The 25,370-nt window shown below is 36.6% G+C and overlaps 1 protein-coding gene across 3 annotated transcripts in view; it reads right to left on the reverse strand.

Annotated features, from left to right (window-relative positions):
- Positions 1-960: 960 nt before the first annotated feature.
- GXYLT1 (glucoside xylosyltransferase 1) overlaps positions 961-25,370 on the reverse strand; it is a 51,094-nt gene continuing 26,684 nt past the window's right edge. Inside the window, exons 4-9 of one of the 3 annotated variants that reach the window (XM_036866827.1) lie at positions 24,107-24,232; positions 20,889-21,140; positions 15,141-15,264; positions 14,751-14,923; positions 9,280-9,414; positions 7,286-7,416 (exon numbers count right to left, since the gene is read on the reverse strand). In XM_036866827.1, the coding sequence (XP_036722722.1) occupies positions 9,322-9,414; positions 14,751-14,923; positions 15,141-15,264; positions 20,889-21,140; positions 24,107-24,232 (768 nt within the window). In that variant the 3' untranslated portion in view covers positions 7,286-7,416; positions 9,280-9,321. Of the gene's footprint in view, positions 7,417-9,279; positions 9,415-14,750; positions 14,924-15,140; positions 15,265-20,888; positions 21,141-24,106; positions 24,233-25,370 lie in introns of all 3 variants that reach the window. The other 2 variants (XM_036866826.1, XM_036866828.1) reach the window with 2 other exon arrangements.

Consider the following 25,370-nt stretch of genomic DNA (forward strand, 5'->3'; position numbering starts at 1 on the left):
AACGACTATTTCCCCTAACAAGTTAAAACTCATTACTTACGCTTTCATACTTCAGAAGTCCATACGCTAATCTCTACTTAAGTACACTACTATGACATAATACGCAGCTAAAGAACGAGGTAGAGCTAATGTATCGACAAGGAAAGATATCATAATATACTGTGTGAAATAAGGCAAGCTGTAGAAGCCATTGTGGAACCAAGCCCGTGCGTGGGTACACTGTGTGTACATGTGCGTAGCAAGACAGGGAGGATACACACCAAATGCTCTTAGGGGTGGATTGTTAGGAGTCTTTTACTTTTTACTTCATATACTTTTAATTCTTCAGTATTGTTTGAATGTTTTTCAATGAGGGCATTTTGTAACTTATAAATGATTAAAAATATGATAAAGGTTGCTAATAACTAACTACTAATACATTTCTCAACATAAATTTAGAAGAACTTTTAAACTCTCTTGGAAGTAGTCATCACCTCAATAATCTTTTAAAACCCTTCATGCTATCACTGTAACCAGAAAACCATTGTATAAATACTAAAATACGTAAAACTGAGAACTGTTGGATCATAACATTACAGAGACCCGTTAAAGCACAATTACACCCTGGCACAGAAAAGGTACTCTTCTCTAGATCTGAAATTTGATCCTCTGGGTAGTTTTAAGAAATACTTGGGGACTTCTCTGGTGGCACAGTGGTTAAGAATTCGCCTGCCAGTGCAGGGGACACGGGTTCGATCCCTGGTCCGGGAAGATCCCACATGCTGCAGAGCAACTAAGCCCGTGCGCCACAACTACTGAGCCTGTGCTCTAGAGCCTGCGAGCCGCAACTACTGAGCCCGCATGCCACGACTACTGAAGCCCCCGAGCCCTAGAGCCCGTGCTCCGCAACAAGAGAAGCCACTGCAATGAGAGGCCTGCACACCGCAATGAAGAGTAGCTCCCGCTCACCACAACTAGAGAAAGCCCACGTGCAGCAATGAAGACCTAGCGCAGCCAAAAATAAGAAGAAGAAGAAGAAATACTTGGGCCAGTAAAATCATCTAGGTCTGTTGCCTACCCGATAGCTATCTTCTAAGCCCCTACCCTTCTACCCCACAGACTTCTAGCAGAACCCTGATGTTATTTCCTTTCCTGTGAGTAGCCATTCTTCAAGGGAGGCTATATTTAAGTTTGGGGCAAATCATGGTCTGAGCCAACCATTGAAGTTTTATTCTCTTTGCAAAGTAATTGTTTTGGACACAGATATTGCTATGGCTATGAGAGCAAGTGGATGGAGACAGGTGGCACCTTCCTCTTATAAAAAGATATATTTTTGCCTCTGGTTGTCATTTGAGATGCAGAATGCTGGCTGTCACTTGGGGGCCGTCGGGGGAGACACAGCTCACATGGTGAGAACGGTACTGTAAAGACAAAAGGTACCTAGGTTTCTGATGACATTGTCCAGTTGCCGAATTAGTCAGTCCAGGAACTGCCCTGACTTTTAGTTATCAAGCTTCCCAAGCCTAAAGATTCCAAAATTGCTTCTGACTGCTAGAATAATTCAGACACATCACTTGAAGAGATTAGATATTTATTGAGTAGATGTTTCTTTAGTAAGAACAACACAAAGTTTCTCAAGAAAAAGATGATTTGAATCCCCCCAAAACAGAACAGAGCAACTTTCCATTATTCTCAGGTTACATCCCAATCTATAATCTTATACTCACCCTCCCTCTAATAAATGTCAAGATACACAAAATACTTGGAGGAAGATATCCAAATTATCCTAAAACCATCATATTTTCAGGTAAAAATCAATTTAAGAGTAGTACTCTCTGTGTAACACAGTACACCAAAATGCCTTTCTGCAGCTTTAGAATCATTACTACTCAAAATATTAACATATTTATGCAAAATGCTTGTGATAAATGGAAACACCTTCCAGTTTCTGACTTCAGGAGCAAGTACAAACCACCATCTCCTTCATAAATCTTCTGTTACAACATCCATCAAAAGCCACTGGCCCAGCTCTCAGATACTGACAACAATGGATGTGATGCAATGGATGACACAGTTTACAGCTACACTACAAGCCCTGAATTATTTTTGCATAACATTCCAATATTCCCTGAAGAGATTTTATACACAGGTTGAAAACAGCTATCTTCCATCATAGTCAAAGTCAACTTACATTTTAAATGAAAGGTACACTGTTGCTTTTCTTCAGTTTTTACAAGGAGTTGCTATGATGATGTGTGTTTGAATATGCTCACAAATTCAGATAATATACGTAAACTACACATAATCAGAGGCTCCACATCAGGTCTTAAGTTTGGCATTAAAATGTCTGACCACAGACCCTCCAAATAACATTCACAGCATTAGAAGTGACAGAAATTTTCCTTTCTTTTTCTCTCCGTATCTTTTCAAAGGTTCTCTTTTGTTTGAAAACTGGGTTTATAGAAAATTCTTAAGAAACAAACCCATTAGACATTTGGAATTAATTGGTAGAGATGAGGTGACAATAGATATTTTCCATTTAGAAGTTTGACATCGACTTGTAATCAGTTTTAAATTGCCTAGTCCAATATGCTATTCCATGTTCTCATAATTCTGTAATTGCTAAATACCTGGATTAACATCATATTCATTTTTAGTTAAAAAAATTCTTGCATCACCTTTTACACCTGCCTTAAGTTTATATAATTTAGTTTTAAAAATCTAGTTTCATGTTCAATGAATTAAGAAACGACGAACATCAGGACAGTTTAGCCAGACTTTAACAGGCAAAAAAGGGTTCCTTTGGCAATGTATAAAAGGATAACCGTTACAGTACTAATCATTATTTAATCTACTTTTATTAAATATTAAAATGCAATAAGGCAATTGTTTAAGATGCTTGAAATTACATTTAATAAAATGATAACTGGCCCCACACCTGACATACTGCTTCCCTACTTCTCTTCTCTATTTTACTCTAAGGAACGAAAAGTTATTTAAAAAAAAAAAAATCAGTGGTCTCGCTAAATCACTACTGATTAACACTAAGGTGTTTATTACTTACAAGATAAACTTCTGAAAAAGAAGACACTAAATACTTTCTTTTAAGGTTTTTCCATTTAATGTACTCTTGCTGTCTCCTGTTCTCTTTAATCCATTCCTAACACTTCAACTGGAAGTATGCCTACTGAGGAATCAAGAGATGTGATGTACTGTTTAAGCTGCCATTCATTCAAGGCAGGGCAGTGGTTCCCAAGTCTGGCTTCTTATCAGTATCATCTGGGAGAACCACTGTGATAGATTCCTGGGCCCCCTTCAGATCTGATACGGCCATCCCCTCCTCCTGTGTTATCTATGTGGTCAGTCCTGCATAATCCAGCATCTGGGAAGACTAAAAGGATGTTAAAAAGGAAGATATTTGTCATCGTGTTTCGACAGGTCTTAGCTCACAAACTTGGATCCAATTAACAAAAAAAAAAAACCAAGAAAAAAAAATACAATGTTGAATCACAGCACTAAATGATCAGTGCGTAAAGTGACTGGGAAAAGACTTCAGGACCAACAAATCAAACAAAGGTAGGCTGGCTGCCCATTCCATGAAAGCTGGCACGATTCCTGAGCCCAGAGGGCCTCGTGAACTGGAACAGAGGAAGGCAAGCAGACGGTGGTACAGGCTGCGGTGCTGCAACTCAGAAAGCGACTGTTCCCACACCTCCGCCCTCTACCTCCACTTCTCGATTTCCCCACTCTCATCCCCTCTCTTCCTGCACTCTGCCTTTGGCCATTCTCACTCTTATTCCCTTCTCTTTCCTCACTTTTCTCACTTCCTCTCTTTTCCTTCTTCCTTTGATCATTCCTTTAACATCATTCTTTCCTTTGCTTTCTCTTCCTTAAAAATTCTTCCTTACATAATCTAAGCACATTCATACCGGAGATATAAAACACGTCAAAAAACATTCAGCCTAAAACAGAATGATCTGTTCAGGAGACAACAGAGCAACACAGAACTTCAACAGTAATGCTGGTGTGGCATGATACAAGCCATGGAGCAAATCCATTCTCTCTTCTGGGTCTCAACTTCATGACTTCTGAGTCTTATGAGGTGGGAAAGGCATATTGATTGTTCACAGACTTATGGCACAGAGAAGGTTAAATGATATGCCTCGGGTCCCTAACCAAGAAGAGAATCCAGATCTAGTTCACAGTCTGGTTTTCTTTCCATTACACCAATAACATCTGACTGGAGGCAAGATGAGAGAGCAGTGAGTAAGCAGTAGTATTGTTTCAGGCTCTAAAGTGTCCAAAGATAAGTGGGTTACCGTATACATTATGAACTACTCTTCATGGGGAAAAAAAAAAGTATGTTATTTTCTTAAAATGTAAATCACAATATATATTTTCTAAAGGTTTTCCAAGTTCCTCTAAGATGGCTACTTCATATAAATGAGAGTTGGCTACATTATAAAGTCATTCCACTTTGGTAATACTGCAGCCCAGAGATAGTTCTGAGGTCAGAATTGTTCTAACACATAGACTCAAAGAATATAGAATGTAATTCGTATAAACTGCATAGATACACCGTCTTATGGAAAGAAATATAAAACGTTCTCTAAGCTGTTGCAGAATTTAACCTCATTAATGCTGAGAACTGCATTTCTTGAGACTTCTCAAGGAAAAAGTTACCTTATCTAAAGATAAACTCAGAAAACTCATTTTAATATTTATATTAAATATTTTAAGGACTTTTTGTGATATCCTAACTTTTAGGTAAACACGGTCCCTAAGTGGAGAGTTTTCGCCATAACCCAATTTACGGTAAAATGCTCAATTAGGTCAGGTCTGAATAAACCACATGAAGAACCTTCCAACTGATCCACAATGTAGAGTGTGTAACAGTGTAAATAGGTACAACAGGCGTGAGACCACAGCATACAGTCCAGTGAAACTATGACCACACTCTACCCAGCCCCAATCATACTAGAGCCTATGGGGCTAAGAGTCTCTGTTCACTAAGGAAATTAAATCTAAGCAACTTCCTAATATAAATTTGTATCTTGTCAATAACCCCAAGTACTTCGGCTAATGTTTCAGAATCACATTTATAATCTACCAACTGTGCCGAGAATTGTGGTCCTAACTTCAACCTTCAAGTTGGCAAAATGATTTCCAGGGGTTCCCAAACTAACTGACACCAAAATCATCTGAGGTGCTTATTAAAAATAGAATCATAATGTGACTTATTTTTGCACTCTAACATTGTAGTCAATAAGGGAAATCTGCCTAAGAACTGGATATTAACCGAAGCCAAAGCAGATATGATGTCACTATAGTTACCGAAGTGTTCACAGAGGTGAAATAACATGATACCTGGCATTTTCTTTAAGATACTTCAGCAAAGGAAAAAGGGACAGATGACACAAATGTGGTAAGATACTGACGTGTTTGATCTGGACAAGGAGTACCACTGTACAATTCTCTCTACTTCTGTGTAATGTGCAGACCCATCTAGACATGGGGTACCAGAGTCACCAAAGGTGAGGCCCAGGAATCCATCCTCAGCAAGGTCCCCACAAGAGTCTAATGTAGCCAGACCGCCAATGGTCTCATCTGGGGACCATTAAAAATGATCCTATACCCTCCAAACTTCAATATTCTAGGGACCTCATTTTTTATTTAGCAAATCAACTTCAACAAGTTCACAAGTTCTCACAGTCACCACGGTGCTCTGCCAGGGACGCACAGACTGTGCTCTCTGAACGCTTCTGTCCAAGAGTGCTGGGCTGGCCATCAGCTTCTAATCTGCCTTTCTTACACCTTCCTCTCTCAATTTGTCCCTGACTGAACTGCAAAGACCGAGGACCGTCTTCCACGTCTCCACAGAGGGCGCTGTGTCTTCATAAAGCCAATCATCACTATTTTCACAAAGGTGATAGTCTTCCTTCATGATTTTCTCTTCTCTATTTAAGCGTTAAAACGTCAAAAGGAGAAAAAGAAGTTAACCATACAGTACTTGGCAAAATAAGACGTGTGCCCCGGCACAGTACATGTTAAGTACTCAGAATCTACAGCTACAGAAGACAGGTCAAAAACACTAAGAGAAGTAATATTTTCTTATTGCCAAGATTAAAAAAAAAAGATAACTGTCTTAAGTGATATTCAAAGAAGGAGGACATGTACATCAACCAAATCAAAACTAGTTTTTCTATAATCAGACGTGACCATCTTCTGAAGCCAATCATCCATGAAAGTTGTCTAACTTACTTAAAGTAAGGCTCTATACGTATATTTGCTTCTTCAAAAATATCTTGCAAAGCCATTTTGAGGTAGAAGGAAAAAGGTTTAAGTGGACCACTTTTTTTCTGCTCCACTGTAACTATAATGGCTGCTCACAGGAAGTACATAGCTTATGCATTTTGGTCCATCACATTTTCCACCATCATATAAGTACACTGGTTAGGTTCTCATTTTATTATCAGTATATTTATTGTGTCCAGAATGCCCAGTAAAGCTGAAAATTTTCATTTAAAGTGATAAAAAATTTCCTAAAATACCTAATTAATAATCTTAGATATGACTTTGGGCAAGACAGTTAAGCACATACAAATGAAAATGCTACGTTTCACAAATACACACAGAGACTAATATCCAAAACTTTCAGTTTTCCCTCTCAATTTTAAATGTGCAGTTTACTTATAAACTAAAAATAATTTTAAGCATGATTGTCACAAAAATATTTTAAAACAGAGATGAAATGTACAAAGGCACACATAGATTGTCAATAGTGACATCAGTTACATCACATTTCTTTAGAAACAGAACATTTTCTGCTCCTGTAAACAACTTTCTTTTCTCACACATTTAAAGTGAGGTTAGTGCTGACGTAAAATTATTGCTATACTCACAGTTTGAGTGTTTCCACTGTGTATGAGGTACATTTTTCTCCAACCATACATCCCTACTGCTCTTACCCACTTGAGAGTAAGATACAAACAAAGTCTGTAGGCTATAACCATTCAATAATATCTTCATCAATACTAGAATGATAGCAAATAGCATTACAAAACATCAGAAATCAAAAATATCTTCTTGTTGGGGTCCAAGACTTCAACTTATTCTTCATTACATGAAAATACTGCTCATTTAACTTCTTCGGGAAAAAAAATTATTCTGAAGATGAATAATTCCTTCCTGAACACTTCATCTAAGACTATTCCTTCACACATATCCTCTGATATTTTGTTGTTTTAATTCATTTGATTTAGCGGTCACCAAGAATCACCTTTCCTTTGGTGGTCTATCATAACGATCCTGTATGCTTTTTGTCAGCTGTTTGATAAATATTTTGTAAATTTTTCCACAGTATGTATGCACTGTCTTTTGTAGTTCCAGTTCTAAAGGCTTTAATAAAGAATGGATGTTGTCATCTTCAAAAGAACACTAGAGAAAGAAAATAAAAAGACAAAGATATATATATATAAATTTAACTCTATTCCCAACAACTTCTTCAATCAACTTTACATTGACAATCTCCATTTAAAGTCTCACAGACAGCATGTGCCCAACAAATAATTTCAATGAGTTAAACAGACTATGATCTCACAGGAGGAGGGAGAGAGTACGGGTAACTCACTGGGGGTACTGGGGAGAGCCCTTCAGAGAGGAGCGTGGAGGCAGGGCACTCCAGGCCAAGGCAAGAACATGGTCAAGGACAGAGAAGACCAGAGATACTGACAGGCGTGAGGTGACAACCAAAAGCTCGAGGTGTCTGAGAGAGACTAATAAGAGCCAAGAATCACTCTGATAACACTGGTGAGGCTGGACTGGAAAGGAGTGAGATGGAGGCACGGAGTGGGAAGAATGCAGAATGACAGCACAGGTCAGTGCTTCCCACAGAACCCTAACTGCACAAAGGGATCCCAAGGATAGATATGTTTGAGAACTGCTAAATACCATGCACTCTTGGGGGGATTCACAGTGGCACATGAAAAACTATAAAAACAGAAAATACATCTGTTGGGTATTGTTTGGCCCACTAATTCCAAAATATACTTTTTACCCTTTTCACCATAAAATATATTAATATCCCAAGGAATATATTTTGGAAAACACTGTTGTAATAGTTAAGTGCAAATAACCTGTGAGCTTAGTATTTTCAACCAGGTACATTTTTTCATTTAGTGTTCGCAACTACAATCAGAAAGACTGACGGGGCTTGAAAATAAAACATTTTACGGGAAAAGTTTGAATTCAGTGAAAAATGCAAAATCCTGAAGGAAATTCAGAACCTAAAATCTAGGAGGGCTGCATATGACCTGAGGTTCACTACGCTGCCACTGAGGGAGAGGAAATAAAAGCATCATTTGAATCACAACTAGTGAGTCTGTAGGAAGAAGCCACAGCCCATCTAGGGAGAACAGGCTGAACGTAGATGCTAATTTAGAACATGGACGTGTAGAGCTGCAAAGAGATCCTAAACCTGGGTGCCTCTAGTGCAAGAAAACTATGAGCATTAACTGCATGAAACCTTCACTCTTGGGGTGATTTTTCAAACCTAATTCCATATACTGAAGATAAATATCTTGAAGTATTTTTGAAAACCAAAAAAAAAAAAAAAAAAGAGGAGAGGCTTAACTGGGAAGAACGTAACGAAATAACAACAGCTAGTACACAGGCATCTAGGAGAGACTGCTGAAAGCTGGACTGGTTAAAAGAGGGCACTTCCTACATGCCAGGCATTGTTCTAAGAGCTTTATATGTATTAATGCACTTAAGCCTCATACCAACTTCATGAAATAGGACATCACTATTTACAAAGAAGCAACTTAAGGCAGGGGGAGAATCTTCCCAGTTACAAAGCTAAGCCAGGAGTCCACCTCAGCTGCAAAAGAAATCGATAGCTAGTGGGAAGTAGCTGCATAGCACAGGGAGATCAGCTCGGTGCTTTGTGACCACCTAGAGGGGTGGGACAGGGAGGGTGGGAGGGAGGGAGATGCAAGAGGGAAGAGATATGGGAACATTTGTATATGTATAACTGATTCACTTTGTTATAAAGCAGAAACTAACACACCACTGTAAAGCAACTATACTCCAATAAAGATGTTAAAAAAAAAAAAAAAGTCAACAGCTTTACAACCACACAGCACTGCTTATCCAAAACAGCAAACGCAACTGTGCCAAGTCAGTTTCAAAAACTCTGTTAAAAGATGCAGCTCAGTTAACAGGGGGAAACTGTGCTGTGCTGTATAGAGACATGTCTACATTTGTCTGGGGTTATGCTGAAGAAGGTCAGGTTTACCTTACCTTCTTCAAGGTTTAACACCCGTATTAAGTGATACTGTCAAGTTACATTTCACTGTGTATAAACAACATACTTGGACAACTGTGGCTGAGAGGCGAGTAATAATGGGAAGAGCAAACTGTGGTCTTTTTCTTACTCTACAATGACAAAAGACAAAAACATTACAAAGGTGTTTAAAAGTTAACTCCCAGGAACACTTGAGATTCAGTTCATCCATTTTCATGTGATTTAAATCCCAGTGTTTGTGGTTACCTTTCTTTTTTCTTCACTGGAAAAGTCTTTTGATGAGTATTTTCCCTAAATAAAAATAGTGCCTCATGAATTAGAGCTCTTTTAGTCCAACATATAACACAAGTAATTTGACCTTTACGGGAGAAGGTGATAAATCACCCAGATGTCTACCTTACGTACACAGCCGGAAGTCACGCCCTCCACCAGCCACAGACTCTGCAGTGTCCAGGAGTTGTGCAGCATGGAACGCACATCCAGACATTCCCTTTCCCAGAGGCCACATGTGCCCTTACCTGACTGTGCGCCTCTTCCCATACCGAGTGCTACACTTGACTGGTCCGCACCATTCCTGCCTGCCTGGTACTCATCCTTCCAGCTCAGCCCAATGGCAGCTCCTCTGAGAAGCTCTCCTGACACAGTTAATCACTCCCTCCCTCTTCACTGGCACCGTAGCCAGCACACAAACTTTTAGCAAGGTCATGTTTTGTATCTAAGACTGTCAGTTGAAGGCAGTGAATAAATAGTGAGGCTATGATGACCACAAGTAGACAATTAAAGGCATTTTCAAAAAACAGAACATGTTTTACAAGTATGGTAGAATGGCAGGCAGTTCAATCCGACAAATGCTGAGTGCCAACTATGCACAAGAAGGTGGTGCAGGAGGGAAATGGTCGAGAATCCCTTGCATCTCTGCAAATCTACTGCATCTTATGCAAATAGAAGAAGGGTGTGAAGTAAATCAAAGGTAACACAGAAACACCAAGAAATCTAATAATTCAAATGAAATACAAGAAGCAGAAAATATTTTACAGAGCAATAAAATGTTTTGTTCCCATTGCGAATCTGCAATTTTTTATCTTAGTATTTTTATTCACTCAGCAACTAATATTTAACACCTATGTATGGGCTGTAAAAACTGATTTGCTGGCAATTTACATTTTAAAAATGGTTCACGTCCTTATTGTTCACAGCATTTGATGGCTATGACTAAGCTTCTGTCTGAAACTTGCATAAATGCCCTTGTCTAAACTGCAATTCTTTTAAATTACACTTCTCACTGAATTATAGATAAGGGAAGATAAAAACACTAACCAAGAGCACCAGAAAAGACTGACTAACTTCATTAAGCTGAAAAATGGGTAATATGGCTATTAATATGGACCCAAAACAAACATTAATCTTTAATTACTTCAGTATTTGAAATAGGTTTTAAAATAAGATTTATTTTTTAAAAATCAAGTGTAATTAATCAGCTTAAAACCTATACTCAATTTTTTTAAAGTATATATTTATAAGAAGATCAAAAAAGATCAAATAAAACGAGTAAGATTTAATTCCTTAATAATGTTTTTTTTTAATGATCAAAGGCAACAAAGAAATCACATTTCTACAGGAGTGCATCTCTTTTCTATCCTGCAAAGTCTCAGAACCCCAAATGTACCTTTTGTCATTTTTATCACCTCTTGACAACCCATGATAAAGCATTATTAAAATACGATATTGATTTCTGAAGGCATACAAGGTCGGCTACATGAAAATGAACATCACTAAATTTTATAATTCTTCAGTGAGTGTAGCTGTATCGTGATAAACTGATTATTCAGAAACCTTCTCTCTCAGGTTTATAGGACAAGAAACTTAGCAAAAACACTAAAACTGTAGCCTACAATGCTGTCAGCACTTTGCCTACCACCAGGTTTGAGAAACTCAGCTTTCCAGGAGAAAACTTCAGCTCCTTGTCACTGCAGGTCGTCACCTTACACAGCGTGTCATCACCGCACCCAGCCCAGCCCTGCCGCTGCCTCCCTTCACCCATCACCCCAAACAGCTCCACACCTGACCTCCTCGTGGACCATTCACAACCCCTGAGGCTTTTTCTCAAGTAATTTTGGCCCAGCCTGCTCACCTGGCAAACTCTTACTCATTCTTCAGGGCTCACTTCAAATGCCTCCTCATCAACGAAGCCTTCCCTGGCTCTTTGGGGCAAAACTTGCACTCCTTCACAGTCCTAGTACAATCTGTGTCTCAGTAGGTTACAGTTCAGTATCTTTATCCTCAGGCCTATTACTGAGGCTGTACTAGCAAACCATGAGAGCAGTCAGGAGCAGATACTGAGCGTCTAGCAAACAGGGGCATCAGCTCTTCTCCTGACCCCCACGCTTACACCAAACCACTCCTGTTATTCTACTTATGTTTTTGTCTTCACGTCCACATAAGATGAGACACGGTCTAGCAGAGCAGTGAACACACCCACGTGAGAGATGAGTGCTCACCCACACTTCTCCCCAGGTATCAATGAATTAGCTGCATGGATACCACTTGATATAATGCTCCTTAAGCAAAATCATAAATCCAGTCCTTATTTGGATTTGCCCCAAGTCTTGGTCCCCAACATATTCAGGGACCTGGTTCAGGCATCATCTCCCCCTGTCAATCCACCTTAATTAAATAAGAGCACCGTTAAGAACAAGGAAAAAAAAGAGAGAAGAACAGATATCTGGGGTGGTGGGGCCAGTATAATTTTTTCCCAAACTCAATATAAAGTAAATGCTTAAAAGAGAAAACCCCATTTACAAAGGCAACAAAGGAGATAAAATACTTAAGGATAAACTTAAGATATGTTCAAAATCCATAGTATGAAGAAAACTATTAAACATTCCTGAAAGACACAAATGAAAGACAGACCTTGTTCTTAAGATGTCTCAACACCATTAAAATGTCAGCAGTCACTAAGTTAATATGTTAAGATGATACACTCCCAACAAAAAAACAAGTTTTTTATGTAATTAAATGAGTTGATATTTGTGGAAAAATAAAAATACAATAGGTAGGAAAACACTGAAAGGACAGGCTATGAAGAGGAAGTAGCCCTTTCAGATATTAAAATACAGCACAAAGCCTTTATAATTAAAATAGTGTGTAAGAGTACACAAATGGACAGACCAATGGAGCAAAACAGAAAATCCAGAAATTACAAATGGAACTTTAGTATATAATAAAGTCAGTATCTCAAATCTTTGGGTTACAGATAGACTTTTAAATAAATGGTGTTGGGACAAGACAGCTATTTGGAAAAAGATCAAATTAGATCTATTCCTCGCTCAAAAGAGTAAATTCCAAATTGGGCAGAAGGCTAAATGTAATAAATGAAAAAGTATATACGTGAACTTTTCTATAAGCTGAGTATACGCAGGGCAAGACTTTCTAATTACTACTTTTTTAAAAAAAGGTTTTAAATTTGATTACACAAAATTTTTAAAAAACAACTTTGAATGGTAAAAAATTCCACAAACAGTTCAAATTGGGAAAAAAATTTACATCAGATGTCACAGAAAAAGAACTAATATCTTTAATACACAAAGAACTTGCAACAAATGGTGGGGAGGTGGGGAGTAGAGATCGAAACTCCCTCATGGTGATGACTGTACAATTCTGTAAACATGCTAAAAACCAATGAATTATTTACACTATGGGTGAACTGTGTGGTATATAAAATATGTTATCAGTTATGTTATTATGTTATTTTTTAAAATGATAGAAGACTAGGTGAGAGATTTGAAAGAAAATTCACCCCCCAAAAAGATGTAAAAACAGCTGTTAAATACATAGAAAGATGTTCATCTCAATCATAAGAGAAAGGCAAATTAAAATTAAACTAAGATTCCATTTCTCACTCAGAATGGCAAAACTTTTTCAAGCTTGATAATACACTCTGTTAATGAGGCTGTGAGTAACAGGCCTCGTCATGAACTGTTGGCAGGAATGCAAATAATCCCCATGTAGGGAAAACAGGCAGTATCTTCAATTAAAATTATCCCATGTCCAGGAATTTACCCTGAAGAAACATCTCCCAACAATACAAATATATGTATGGCAAAGTTATGCACTGCTGCATTATTTATTATTCAAAATGCTGGAAAAGACCAAAATGTTCAAACATAAGAGATTAACTGAATAAACTCTGGTACATGCACAAAATGGAATATCATACAGCTGTTTAAAAAAAAAAAGCATGAAGAAAATATTTATAAATGCCCAAATTTCCTGAATACTGTAAAAAAGGCAAAGCACAAGTAGAGATGAACAGTATGCTACTTCTCATGTAAGAAAAGGGGAATTACAAAACATACATGTATCTACTTACCTGTACAGGAAGGACAAACCAGAAAATGAAATTGGTGATGGGGTGGGGGGCCTGGGGTGGAAGGATGGGGAAGGAGTGCTACTTCTGAGTAAACCGTTATATAGTTTCGACTTTTTGAAGTATATTAATAGTCCTCATATCAAATTAAAGTTAAATCAACAAAGATGAGGGGAAAAAACTTAAAACTGAAAGCATACAGAAACACATGAACCCAACTGTATTTCAAATGAATAAATAACCACACTGAAAGAAGGAGAAAAGAACTACAGCAAGTAACTTCTGAACACAATACTGAGTACACACCCTCGTCTGGGGCAGGGGAGGGGCGGGGGGAGGACGAGAAACAAATCCTTTATAGTAGGTTGGTTTTCCAAGAACAGAGGAGTGGAGATAGCAGTATGAATGGAGCATTTTTGAAATTAGTTTAAGTGTACTGTAGAACTAAGCAAAAGAGGAAATATTTTATGTTCGGAGCCAGGATTCTAATTGTGGAAGAAAGGAGATAAAACAGAAACAAAGTAGGAGAAGGCAAGGAAGGGGCCTGAGGGAATGGAACTGGAGGCATCGGTGTGAGCACATGACTATGTGTGTTTGTGTATCTGTATTTCCCAGCTCTGCTGCTGAAAGGGCTTAGAAGGGAAGACACCCTTGTAGCAATAAGCATCAGAGTTCCTTTGACAGCTGACTTCAGGGTGAGGGCAGGGAATGTATAACAAGATGAGCCTGGGATATTTTGTTTGGACAGAGAATATGGAGGTACTCAAAATAATGATGGCAATATGTCAAATGAGCACAAGAGGTAGCCAAAAGGGCTCCCAATCGCCAAATCTGGCACAACTTCAGCATCAATATAAATAAAATTGAATACTGCATTATAAATCATGGAAAAAAATACATATCAATGAGTTCACACTGATAATGTATAGATCAATAAGTGGGCAAAGGGGAGTGCTCTTCCTCATAGCAGAACGCCAAGTGCCAGAGCTAGATGTGGAAGGAGTGCTGGGTTTATAATTGATGAACTAGGGTAAAGGATATGCAAATTCTCTGTAAGCTTGCGAGTATGTCCACAAAAACATTTTTTTAAAAAAAGCTTACATTTCTCAGTGCTTCATAAATAGCTCTAAACGCTGGTTGCTTATCATCATGGTAAACACCTCTGTTCCCATGAAGAATAAAGATTCCTTCTTCTTCAGCTTCTTGGCAATTGCTTCCATATATGCAATGATCTGGTCGATAATTCCATTGACACGGAAAAACAAAAAGGCTTTCTATGCAGAGACAAAACAAAAAAGCAAACATACCCTAATTCCACAGAATTAACACTTTGCAAAATTTTAGTTTAAGTTTAGTTTACTCTGTCTTAAAAAAAAAAAAGTGATAACCATTAGTATAAGCCAAAATCAAATAAATGCATTTCTCCAGTTTTGACTAAATATCAACTATGATTTTTTTTTACAAATGCAAAGAATAAATTTAAATGATTACCTGGATTATGAAAAAATATGATATTCAACAGATCTTGATCACCCCATGTGATGTTCAGTTTGTATTTTTTAAGCAATGGCATAAGTATATCTCCCCATCGTAGTCGCACAGTGGTCATATCATTCTGTTGGTAAATACATTAATGAGATTCTCAGGCTTCCAGGTTTAAAACGGCAGCATAATGACAGTTCCCCATTCTTCCCTTAGCAATTGTTACAGAGCAAGGGGGAAGTGTAAACTTCTGTTTCAAAACCAAGTGACCCTAATGTAAACGTAAATGTCAGTAAAACTGTCCAGCTGGAGTGCAGAAGATAACAAAAGAAGGTATCTGAAGCTGCACAAAGAAGTGATAAAACTAACAGATGTCGGGGAGGAAAGGGAAGGAGAAAGTAGGTGGTAGTTTAAGTACTATGACTGTGACCTCATCTTAAAAAGCAGATAGCTTTAGTACCTATGTCATATGTCTAGACACAGTACCTATGTCTCTGTCATACAGCTGCTGAGGATCAAACCTGTTAATATATAAATAAAAAGTCCTAGGAAAAGTACCTGGCACAGTGTTAGTTATTATTATCACCATGATCACTATTATTCTTGGTCTGATTTGCCAACCCTTTATAATTGGCATTTCAAAGAGGTCATTTGAAATTGATAAATCAAAAATAGATACTGAATTTCGTCAGATGCCTTTTCAGCCTCTACGGAACTACTCATAGCTCATACCTAAGGAAACAACAGAGTTGAAAGAGGGCTGGGGATCATGTGAACCTGGGGTGAATTTGAATACTAAGTCTTTTATACCAATTTGACTCTTTGAAACTCTCCAGACTTAAACCAGTCCTCAAAGTACAGTTTGCAGTGTGCTGATCAGTGAATTTTTCATGTCCTCTACAAGATTTAAGCACATAAATTAAGAGTAAGATTTAGAAACTTTTATAGCAATTTTATGTCTATTTAGTCTAATATTTTCCTAGTAATTTATTTACATTATTTTTACAAAAGCATTGCCTCATGACAGATTGTAAATAATGTTTAAAAAAACACCGATTCTTCTCCACAGATAGCTTAAAAAACATTGTTACAAGCTATTCTAGGATATATAATAAACACAATGGAGGCATAAACAATCTATCCTTTGAGAAAGAAAAGTCAGAATTCCTGGAGAAAAAAACTACGTATTTAAACTAAATATAATCTGCTACAATTGTATTACCTTTGTGTGAAGTTTCTCAGAATGCAGTAAATACAGTAAACTATACGCAATCAGAAATAAATCTGGAAAATGACTGAAACAAGTTTTACTTAAGGAAATATTAAGAAAATACTTTATTGAAAGGATGACTCTGAAATAAGTCACTGATCATGTTCACTAAATGTTCTTAGGATCTGAAAAGGAAACTATGAATTGCTCAAGGACCAAGACCAGAAACACATTAAATAGACAGGACTGGTGGACCCCTTGTACCATGTCATGTTCAAGTCTTCACTGGATTCTACTTATGCAAAAAAAAAAAAAAAATGTATAGAGAGACAAATACATCTATTCAAAGAAAAGAAAGATAAAATTACAAGGTTCAGGGCCGTTTTAGGGAAAAAAGAAAAAATCAAGGGTGGGAGGTGGGGGGACCTTTATAGTACACGTAAAGGAAAAGTCCTACTAGAAGAATACTGGAGAAGAAGCAATAACACCAGTATTATTTGCTGAGGATATAACCTAGAATATCCAAGACAACCAATGAAAAACTATGAGAAATGAGCTTAATACAGAGGCATCCTATATAAAAAGAGCTCAAGTCAACAGAAATGGAAAAACAGCAAAGTAGAGAAATAATCAAAGGATATGGCCATACAGCCATTCCCAAAGGAGGAAACAAAAATGGCTAAAAATTGTATGAAAAGATTTTCATCCCACATTGGTGGTACAGTCAGGAAAGTAAAACTTAAAATACATGAGATGTTTTTCAGCCATATAACTACATATTCATACTAGTACACACAAACAAAATCAAAACATTCTTTCTCCACAATATCACACATATTAAATGTGACAGACTGTATGTACTGACATAAAAATCATTTATATATTTACTAAGTGGAAAAAGCAAACTGAAGATATATAAAAGAATTCTACATATAAATGCTAATGTACATGTATATCTGTTTCAAAATACTTTTTTAAAGGGTCTGAAGAATACATAGCAAAGTTTATAACGTCATTTGGGCAAAGGAATGAAACTGAGGAGAGTGGTGTGTAAAGGGGGGACTTGTCTTTTTACTCTATATGCAATGAATTCCCTGAATTTTTATAAGCATGATTTAGTTTTGTAAATTTTTTTTTAAAGAAAACATTTTTAATCTTACAGTTCAATACCTTGAAAAGTACAGTAGTACAGTACAACAGCTGGCATACAGGAAATGGCATCAAGTGAACGGGCAAGAAGAGTTACTGACTGGAGGAGGGAGAGGAGGTGGGAGATGATAGAGCTGAAGTAGTTTTGTCATTTTTTAAAAAGATGTAGTTCTAATTTACTAATTTCAGCAAACCTACCAAAATGCACATGTATTATACTAAGATAAATTAGTTTCATTTCTAGAACTATGTATGCTTTTGAAAATAGACTCATTATTATCATCAGTTTATGTTACAAATAAATATAAAACTGACAGGTGGCTATTCATATTATGTTCCAACAATGCTAGAAACTGAGAACTCATCAATTCCCAAAGATTAGTTACTCTCCTAAACTCTGAAAAGTTCCATCCCTTTTGGTAAGATATTCATTGATATTGCTTTCTTAAGCTCTATATGTAATACAATAAAAGCCCTCCATCACATACATCTTTCAAATATGCAAAAACGACCCTCACAGCCACCTCACAATAAGTATTCTTTTTTCATATTTTTCAATAATTCATTAATGGCCTAGTTTCTAAAACTTCTGTCTGTCTTCTGCCAGTAATTATCTACTGAGTTGCTACTTTACACCAGACTCCATGCTAAATATTCTGAATACAAAGCTGCATAAAAGACACACCCTGCCCTCAGTAGATGGAGAAAACAGGCAAAAATTACAAAGTAATATATGGCACAACATGAACAGGGTACAGTAAATATATAAGAAAAAAATTCTCAAGATGCCTTATTTATATTCTCTGGTTTTTAGCTAATAAATAGAAAAAGGTTAAGAAATATCTTAATAGAGATTCAACACTGCAAATACAATCATAATACAAAATACAAAGCAGTATCTTAGCCAGTGTTATATCAATGTCTATCAAGCACTATGAGAAAAAAAACAAAAAAGTTAAAATTTTACTATTTTAATTTTTAAAATATATAATTATAATACATCAGGTTGGAACTGAATAATCATGAATGGTAGGGCTGGGTGACAGCAAAGCAAAGAATTTAAAACATGGCCACTGTCCTAAGTGGGTAATCTTAACAGCTTTTCATGTGATAGGAACTATGGGGGTAACCTTCATGGATCTGCATGAAACAGTTTGAAAAGTTATTACAAGTAATTCAGTTACATCACTAGAGCTCTAAAATTTAAGATCTGTGCCAGAAATTATAGAGTTAGTAGGAAAAAACAAGGCAATGTTTGCTAAAGATATGTTTGGAAATCAGGAAAAATAAAGATATATGAAAAACGGAACTAAAAATCAATAAATTTTGTAGAAACATCTCAGCAATCATAAATACAATATTTAAAAACAGAGTAAATCTGTGTTGTTCCCACTGGGCAAGAATAGAGTTGTTTGAAACATAGGGATAGTAGGTATGAAGTAAATTGTGCCTACTAAATTAATGTACTATCACACGTCTCATATTTTTCTTCATTAAGTCATTAATACATAGAAAAAAACAAAAGCTTGAAAGTTTAGAAATTATTTCAAATCCCACATCTACATCTCTAGCTGGTTTAGAACAGACAAAAAGAAAAGGGAAAGGGGAGGAACTGTTAAACATATTTAAGAATGATATTTAAGTAACTAAAAGGTAAATAAAAAATAATCAGTGATTTGAACTATATAGCTGCAATTTGAAATTTTCTTAAAAATCAAGTAATGGTGTTACACTAAATTATCTCTAAGGTTATTTGCAACACTACACTTCTCATAATTCTAAGAATTTCAAATGAAGAGTTCCTGAGCAGTCACATTATTCCTTAGCACATAATCTTATAGCACCATCTTCTGGTATAATATTACTGTGCATAGTCTAACCATCAGAAATGTAAGAAAACTCATGGTATGACACCTGTTTTATTTAGTAAAACTTTATGGTACATGAAATTTTAAAACTCAAAATATATCAAAAAATTGGGTAATTGAAGAAAGATGTTCACTTGTAAGCAAAAGCACAGGTTACACTGGCCTCATTAATGCATTCATTTGTGGAAGACAAAAGTGAAATGAAATCAAGATTTCAGAAAGGTACAGAAAATGGGAAAGCTAAAAAAACCCCTAGGTTTACTAGATCTTTACAGAAGACAAGAGTGATGGGTGTTAACTGTCTTAAGAATGAAATGGCGAGATGTGGGTGGTGAAGGCTACAAGCAGTACTGCTGCCTAGAGCAAGGATAAGAAGGGACAAGAGATTTAAATCAGACATGCAGAAAGGAGTAATAAGTAATGGTGTAAATTCTGGTCCACCAGAAGCCATAAGAAAAATACCAAATATATATACACATACAAATATACCTATATATTACATATATATTCATACCATAAAAGACATAATATCCCTTGATGTTTGATTTAGTACTAACTAGATGTAACGGGATAAACAGTGAGTCTCTATCAGTGTTTCAGAAGCCACTGCTTTTAGCTAACACTGAAGTGCTTACTATGCGTCATGCTCTGTACTAAGCATTTTGAATGGGTCTCTTTTAAAAAGACAACCTACATAAGTCCATTTATTATCTCTATTTTTCAGCCGAGAGCACTGACATTTGAAAGTTAACTAGTTGGCTAGTGGTGTGGTGAACAGGTGGCAAAGCTAAACGTAAGGCTAAACCACTTGACTCCAATGCCCCCAGACTACAACGACTTAAGGACTCATCAGCGTGAAACTGGTAAACAGTACAACACACTCATGTGTTCAGCATATGCAGAATCAGAGAATTTAAATAGCCTCACTCTTCTACTGACCCCACAATTTGAGAGACGAGAAACACACAGGAACTTCTTTTTTAAAGTTAACTTCCAATAGCACCAAAATAGCCAACATTTCCTATGTGTTAGCCTCCCTTCTAACTAATTTAACCCTCACAAAAGCCCTATGACATAGGTACTGTTATCTGTCATCCCATTTCACAGATGAGGAAATCAAAGCCCAGAGATGTTCAAAACTTACCCAAGATCTCAGCGTCTGAACCAAGCCAATGGGACAGTCTTTAGCTCTTAACCACAATCTGTGTTCCCCCAAGACGTACCACACTTTAGATTCAAGTATTATGAGGCTGCACAACTACCAAATGACAACTCCTGCCTGGAATACCAATCTAGGAAGGTGATGTTCACACTTGCTGCACTGTTACTTCATTGTAACACCATCCGCTCTGACCTACTGTCATGCTCTAATAAACAGAATACTAAGAACACACTTTTCTTCAATTATTCTAGATAGGTGGAAAAATTCTGAATAGCTCGCGATCTAGTTTTTAATAAAGCAAAATTAAATTGGAAACCAAACAATACGGAGGGAAAAGAGAGATAAGTTAACCTGGATCGGTGACTTACCTTGAAATACTTCCTTCTCATTCTGGTCATGTTCATCAACATAACTCCAGAGTTCACTCCAGTTTTTCCATAGTATGGATGTCTGGCAAAGCGATTATACCAGCCTATTCGAGGCTCTTCATGTTCTGGTGCCATTGCAGCAATTTGTGTGGAATTAAATTTCTTTAGTAAAGACCAAATATCATCAACAGGCCGTAAAAAAAGGATATCAGTGTCGACATACAATAGTGAGTCAACTTCTTTCAGGATTAACTGTGGGGAAAGATATTTGAATCATTAACTACAACTCTATTTAATATAAAACATGAAAGAGGCTTTCATTATTTAAAAAATACCTAAGAGAGAAACTAATTGACATTAATTTTTAAAAGTAGTTTTTCCCAAGTCTGTCATTTTTTACAAGAGCATATATAGATAGTCTGCTAATCTTTTTAATTAACTTTTAGAGAAGAAAAGCTATAAAAACAAATCAGAAGAAAAACTCAATACTAAAAATTGGAAGAAAAAATAAAAGCAGTATCCTCAAAGACTAGGGTGGAAATGTTTTTCATAATGGAAAATAACATTAGCTTTGGTGAACTGACATATTGAATCTTAATTTCCTTAGATAAATACAGAAATTAATCAGTACAAGTGAAGATCTTCTCAACTTGTCCCCTCAGCCTGTAACACTAATGGCCAGCACCTTTACCTCACTCTGGGCTCAGCTAGCAAATGGTAGAGCCGAAATTGAAATCCAGACCACCTAACTCCAGAGTCCATGCTCTTATTTCTGAGCTTACTATCTCCCAACAAATCAAAGAAAATGTGCACTTACATAGCAAGGGCGAAGACAAGACTTGTCTTGGAAGACTCGCTATGTCACTTTCCGAGAGACGTTAAACCTCCAACATGTGTCTCTTATAGGAATTTTCAAGGGTAAGTTTTTATTTCTGCCTTACCCATATACTTTAGAATGTGACTCCTGTGAATTTAAATGTATTGCCTATCCCAGTGTATTAGTAAGACTCAATGATTAGGTTAACCTAAAGGTTTTTAGTTAAGAATACAACGAGGATAAGAGCTTGATCTTCATTCTGCTCCTTTTCAAAGCTGCTACCTCCTCCTGCAGTTACGAAGGTGAGCAGTTACGAAGCTGAAATCACTCCCTCCCCCCACTGATTTAGTATCAGGCTGGGGAAAAATATCTGACAGTTGACTACAGAGCCTGAGTAGGGAAGTGTCACTTGTTCAAAGACAACAATTAAAAGGGTATGTACATATGTGGATGTCTGTTCCTCTCTCTCTTTTGGGGGGGCCAAGAGTGAGGGAAATTGTTTTTATATCAACATTTTGCTTCTGTACCATGAGACAAATGTGTGTTTACAGACTTTTGTATTGTGAGCAGTCTAGGAAGACACTACAGGAAGCTCCAGGGTTACTGCTGGGAACCACCGCCAACTGGAGATCATACATGAGGTTAAATAATAACCACGTCAGTATTTTTCTATGGTTCCTTTTGGGGGAATAAGGAGTTGGCAGAGCTTACATTGGCTCTTTTAATCCATCTATCTTAGAGGAGAAACTTAGTAAAAAAAAGGATTTTACTTAGAAAAATGAAGAATCAATTTACTTACTATCTAGTTAAAAAGATGCAGAAGTAAGAATAAAGTACGAGGACAATTTGACAGGCTTCAAGTATTTAATTTTAGTATTCAAATTCCATTTAGGAATTTAACCAGATTACATCATTAAATGATCTGGCAAATTTCCTATCACGACATCAACAATTGAACTTGTTAATAATGTAGAATAAAACAGAAGAGCAATGGCTGTAACCTCATGCTTCTTTCATCGTCTTTCAGTGACATATCTGTGTTTATTTAATGTCATAATGTGCTTGTTTAACGTCAGCCTCCCACATCAGACAACAGGCTCTATGAAAACAAGACATCTGTCTGTCTCATTCATTCCTATATACCCAGCACTTCATTACAGATACTTGGTAGAATAGAGGCACTCAAACTATTAATTAAATGATGTAACATTGCAATGATTCAACATAAGATTTTTTTTTAATTTTTAAAATTCAAGGCCTACATGAAGTACCTAAAACTTCTTAGGCTTTTTCCCTTTAATCCCTTATTTGTGTGCTTCTTACAATGGAAGCACATAATGAGAAAGATATCCTAGGATCCAGATTTTTTATGCTCAGCAATAAAGCTACTGGTTAGGCAGACTCAGCTATCAAAATGTAACTTAATTTTAAATCTTAACTGACATCCTGGATTTGATAAACTCTATTCTTCATATGCTAAGAATTGCCTTAATCCACTTAATAATAACAAGTAACTTAAGTTTCTTCCCAGTAATTCATATACCTTCCAGAAACTTGTGAGCTTCTTAAATTCAATATTTCCAACTACCGTAACTATTTTAAACATTACAGTGGTTCTAACAACTACTGAGAATTTTTAAACTATCAGTGAATTCAATTCAAAATGGAAGAGGTAAGCTTGCTTCTGAATATTTTTATTTATTTTTAATTTTTTTTTTCTTTTTTGGCCACACCATGCGGCTTGCAGGATCTTAGTTCCTGACCACAGATCAAACCCGTGCCCCCTGCAGCAGAAGCTCAGAGTCCCAACCACTGGACCGCCAGGGAAGTCCCTGAGTATTTTCAGATTAAAAAAATAATCAGGGTTTATCACCAGAGACCACCACCAAAGAACAGCCCCATTGAATAAATGGTTCCCATTTCCCTTCGAGTTCACGTGCCTCAAATTTTGTGTCTGTGTTAAAATATCAGCTAGAAAAGGTGAACTGGCTTGCTGTTAAGACAGAAATGATTATCTAATGATCTACTTCACTTCCCAAATTATAAATGCAGTCTGCAACTGGCAGGTGATCCTGCCACTGCATTCCTCCTGGCAAAGATGTGGCTCCATTAAGACCTGACGACCTCTAACTCCTTCTTAGAGATGAAACAGTTTATAGCAACTGAATAAATTAAAATGTAAGAAATAGTATTTCAACAGAAATTATTTACATTTTTCGTTTTTAACAGAGGTTTTTTATTGTAGCTTTTATTTGTTCTATGGGAAGTTTGTTTTTCTTCTAATGTTCAAAGGGAAAATCATACATGTGTGTTTATTTAACTGATTTATGTGGAACTCTTCATTAACTTGTGTGTGTAAAAGCAACATGCAAACAAAAAAAACACTGGAGAAAAAACTTACTGGCAAGAACAATCTCTGGGAAGCACACGGTTTAAAGAGCTTTTTCCATTCTGCTGCATTTTCACTTGGAAAAGTTATCGGGTATAATGAATAATTAAATGTTTGTAGAAATGACCAGCTGTTAAGCTAAAATAAAAAAACAAATAAAAAATAAAAGAACTCAGTTTAGATTTGTTTCACTTCCTCTGCAAAATCATAAACCAACAGATTATTTTTCAAAAGCTAAAATTTAAGATGTTATACATTGTATGTCATACACACTTAAGAGAAAGTTAGATTCTTCTTTCCCACCATTTTGTTTTCATTCAAAATCTTAAAGTCATTCCAATATGCTAGAAAGACTCCACCGTAAAGATCTGAGGGACAACTGAAGTTATAAGGATATCAACCACAAAACCAAAGTGGAAAGAGCCTTACAAACTGTTCACCTCCATCAGCTTGACCTGATGTATAAATCCTCTCAATCCCTAAACAAGTTAAACTCAGAAAAATTAAGCACTAATTTTTTTACCACAGTATGTATAACAGAAAATATTTACAATCCAAGTCAGACCAATGTGAAAAACTGATTAGAAAATATTTATCTATATAGTTTCAATGTCCACAGATATTCCTGGTAGTAAAATATTTTGATAAATACATACCCAGTGCTGATTTTTTTTAAAAAATCATTACAAAAAGCAAAATCTGATTTTCTGATCTGAAAATCTATAATGAACACGTTTACTCTTTAGTATCCTGAATGCATTTCAGGACACTGAATTGCTTCAAATTCAGTTTAAGTATTACCTATCACTGCTGCTTAAACAGAATTGATTGATTGATTGATTTAAATTTCCTACAGAGCATTCACAATTTCTGCGGGAAGAAAAAACTAAGCATTTTATATAACAGGCTGAAGATGATCACATTTTGAATTATGTCTGTGTTCAAGTAATTTTTATTTTTTTAAATTTTTTTAAATGCTCAACACATATCTATTTTTTATTGTTTTATTTTTATTTTATTTTTTAAATTTATTTTCAGTTGCATCGGGTCTTAGTTGCGGCACACAGGATCTTTCATTGTGGCGCTCGGGCTCTCTACTTGTGGCGTGTGGGCTCGAGTGCATGGGCTCAGTAGTTGTGGCGTGTGAGCTATTTGTGGCACACAGGCTCCAGACAGTGTGGGCTCTCTACTTGTGGCGCATGGGCTCCAGAGTGCATGGGCTCTGTAGTTGCAGCATGCAGGCTCTCTAGCTGTGGTGCGCGGGCTCAGTAGTTGC

The sequence above is a fragment of the Balaenoptera musculus genome, chromosome 10, assembly GCF_009873245.2.
Source record: "Balaenoptera musculus isolate JJ_BM4_2016_0621 chromosome 10, mBalMus1.pri.v3, whole genome shotgun sequence".
Lineage (NCBI taxonomy): Eukaryota > Metazoa > Chordata > Mammalia > Artiodactyla > Balaenopteridae > Balaenoptera > Balaenoptera musculus.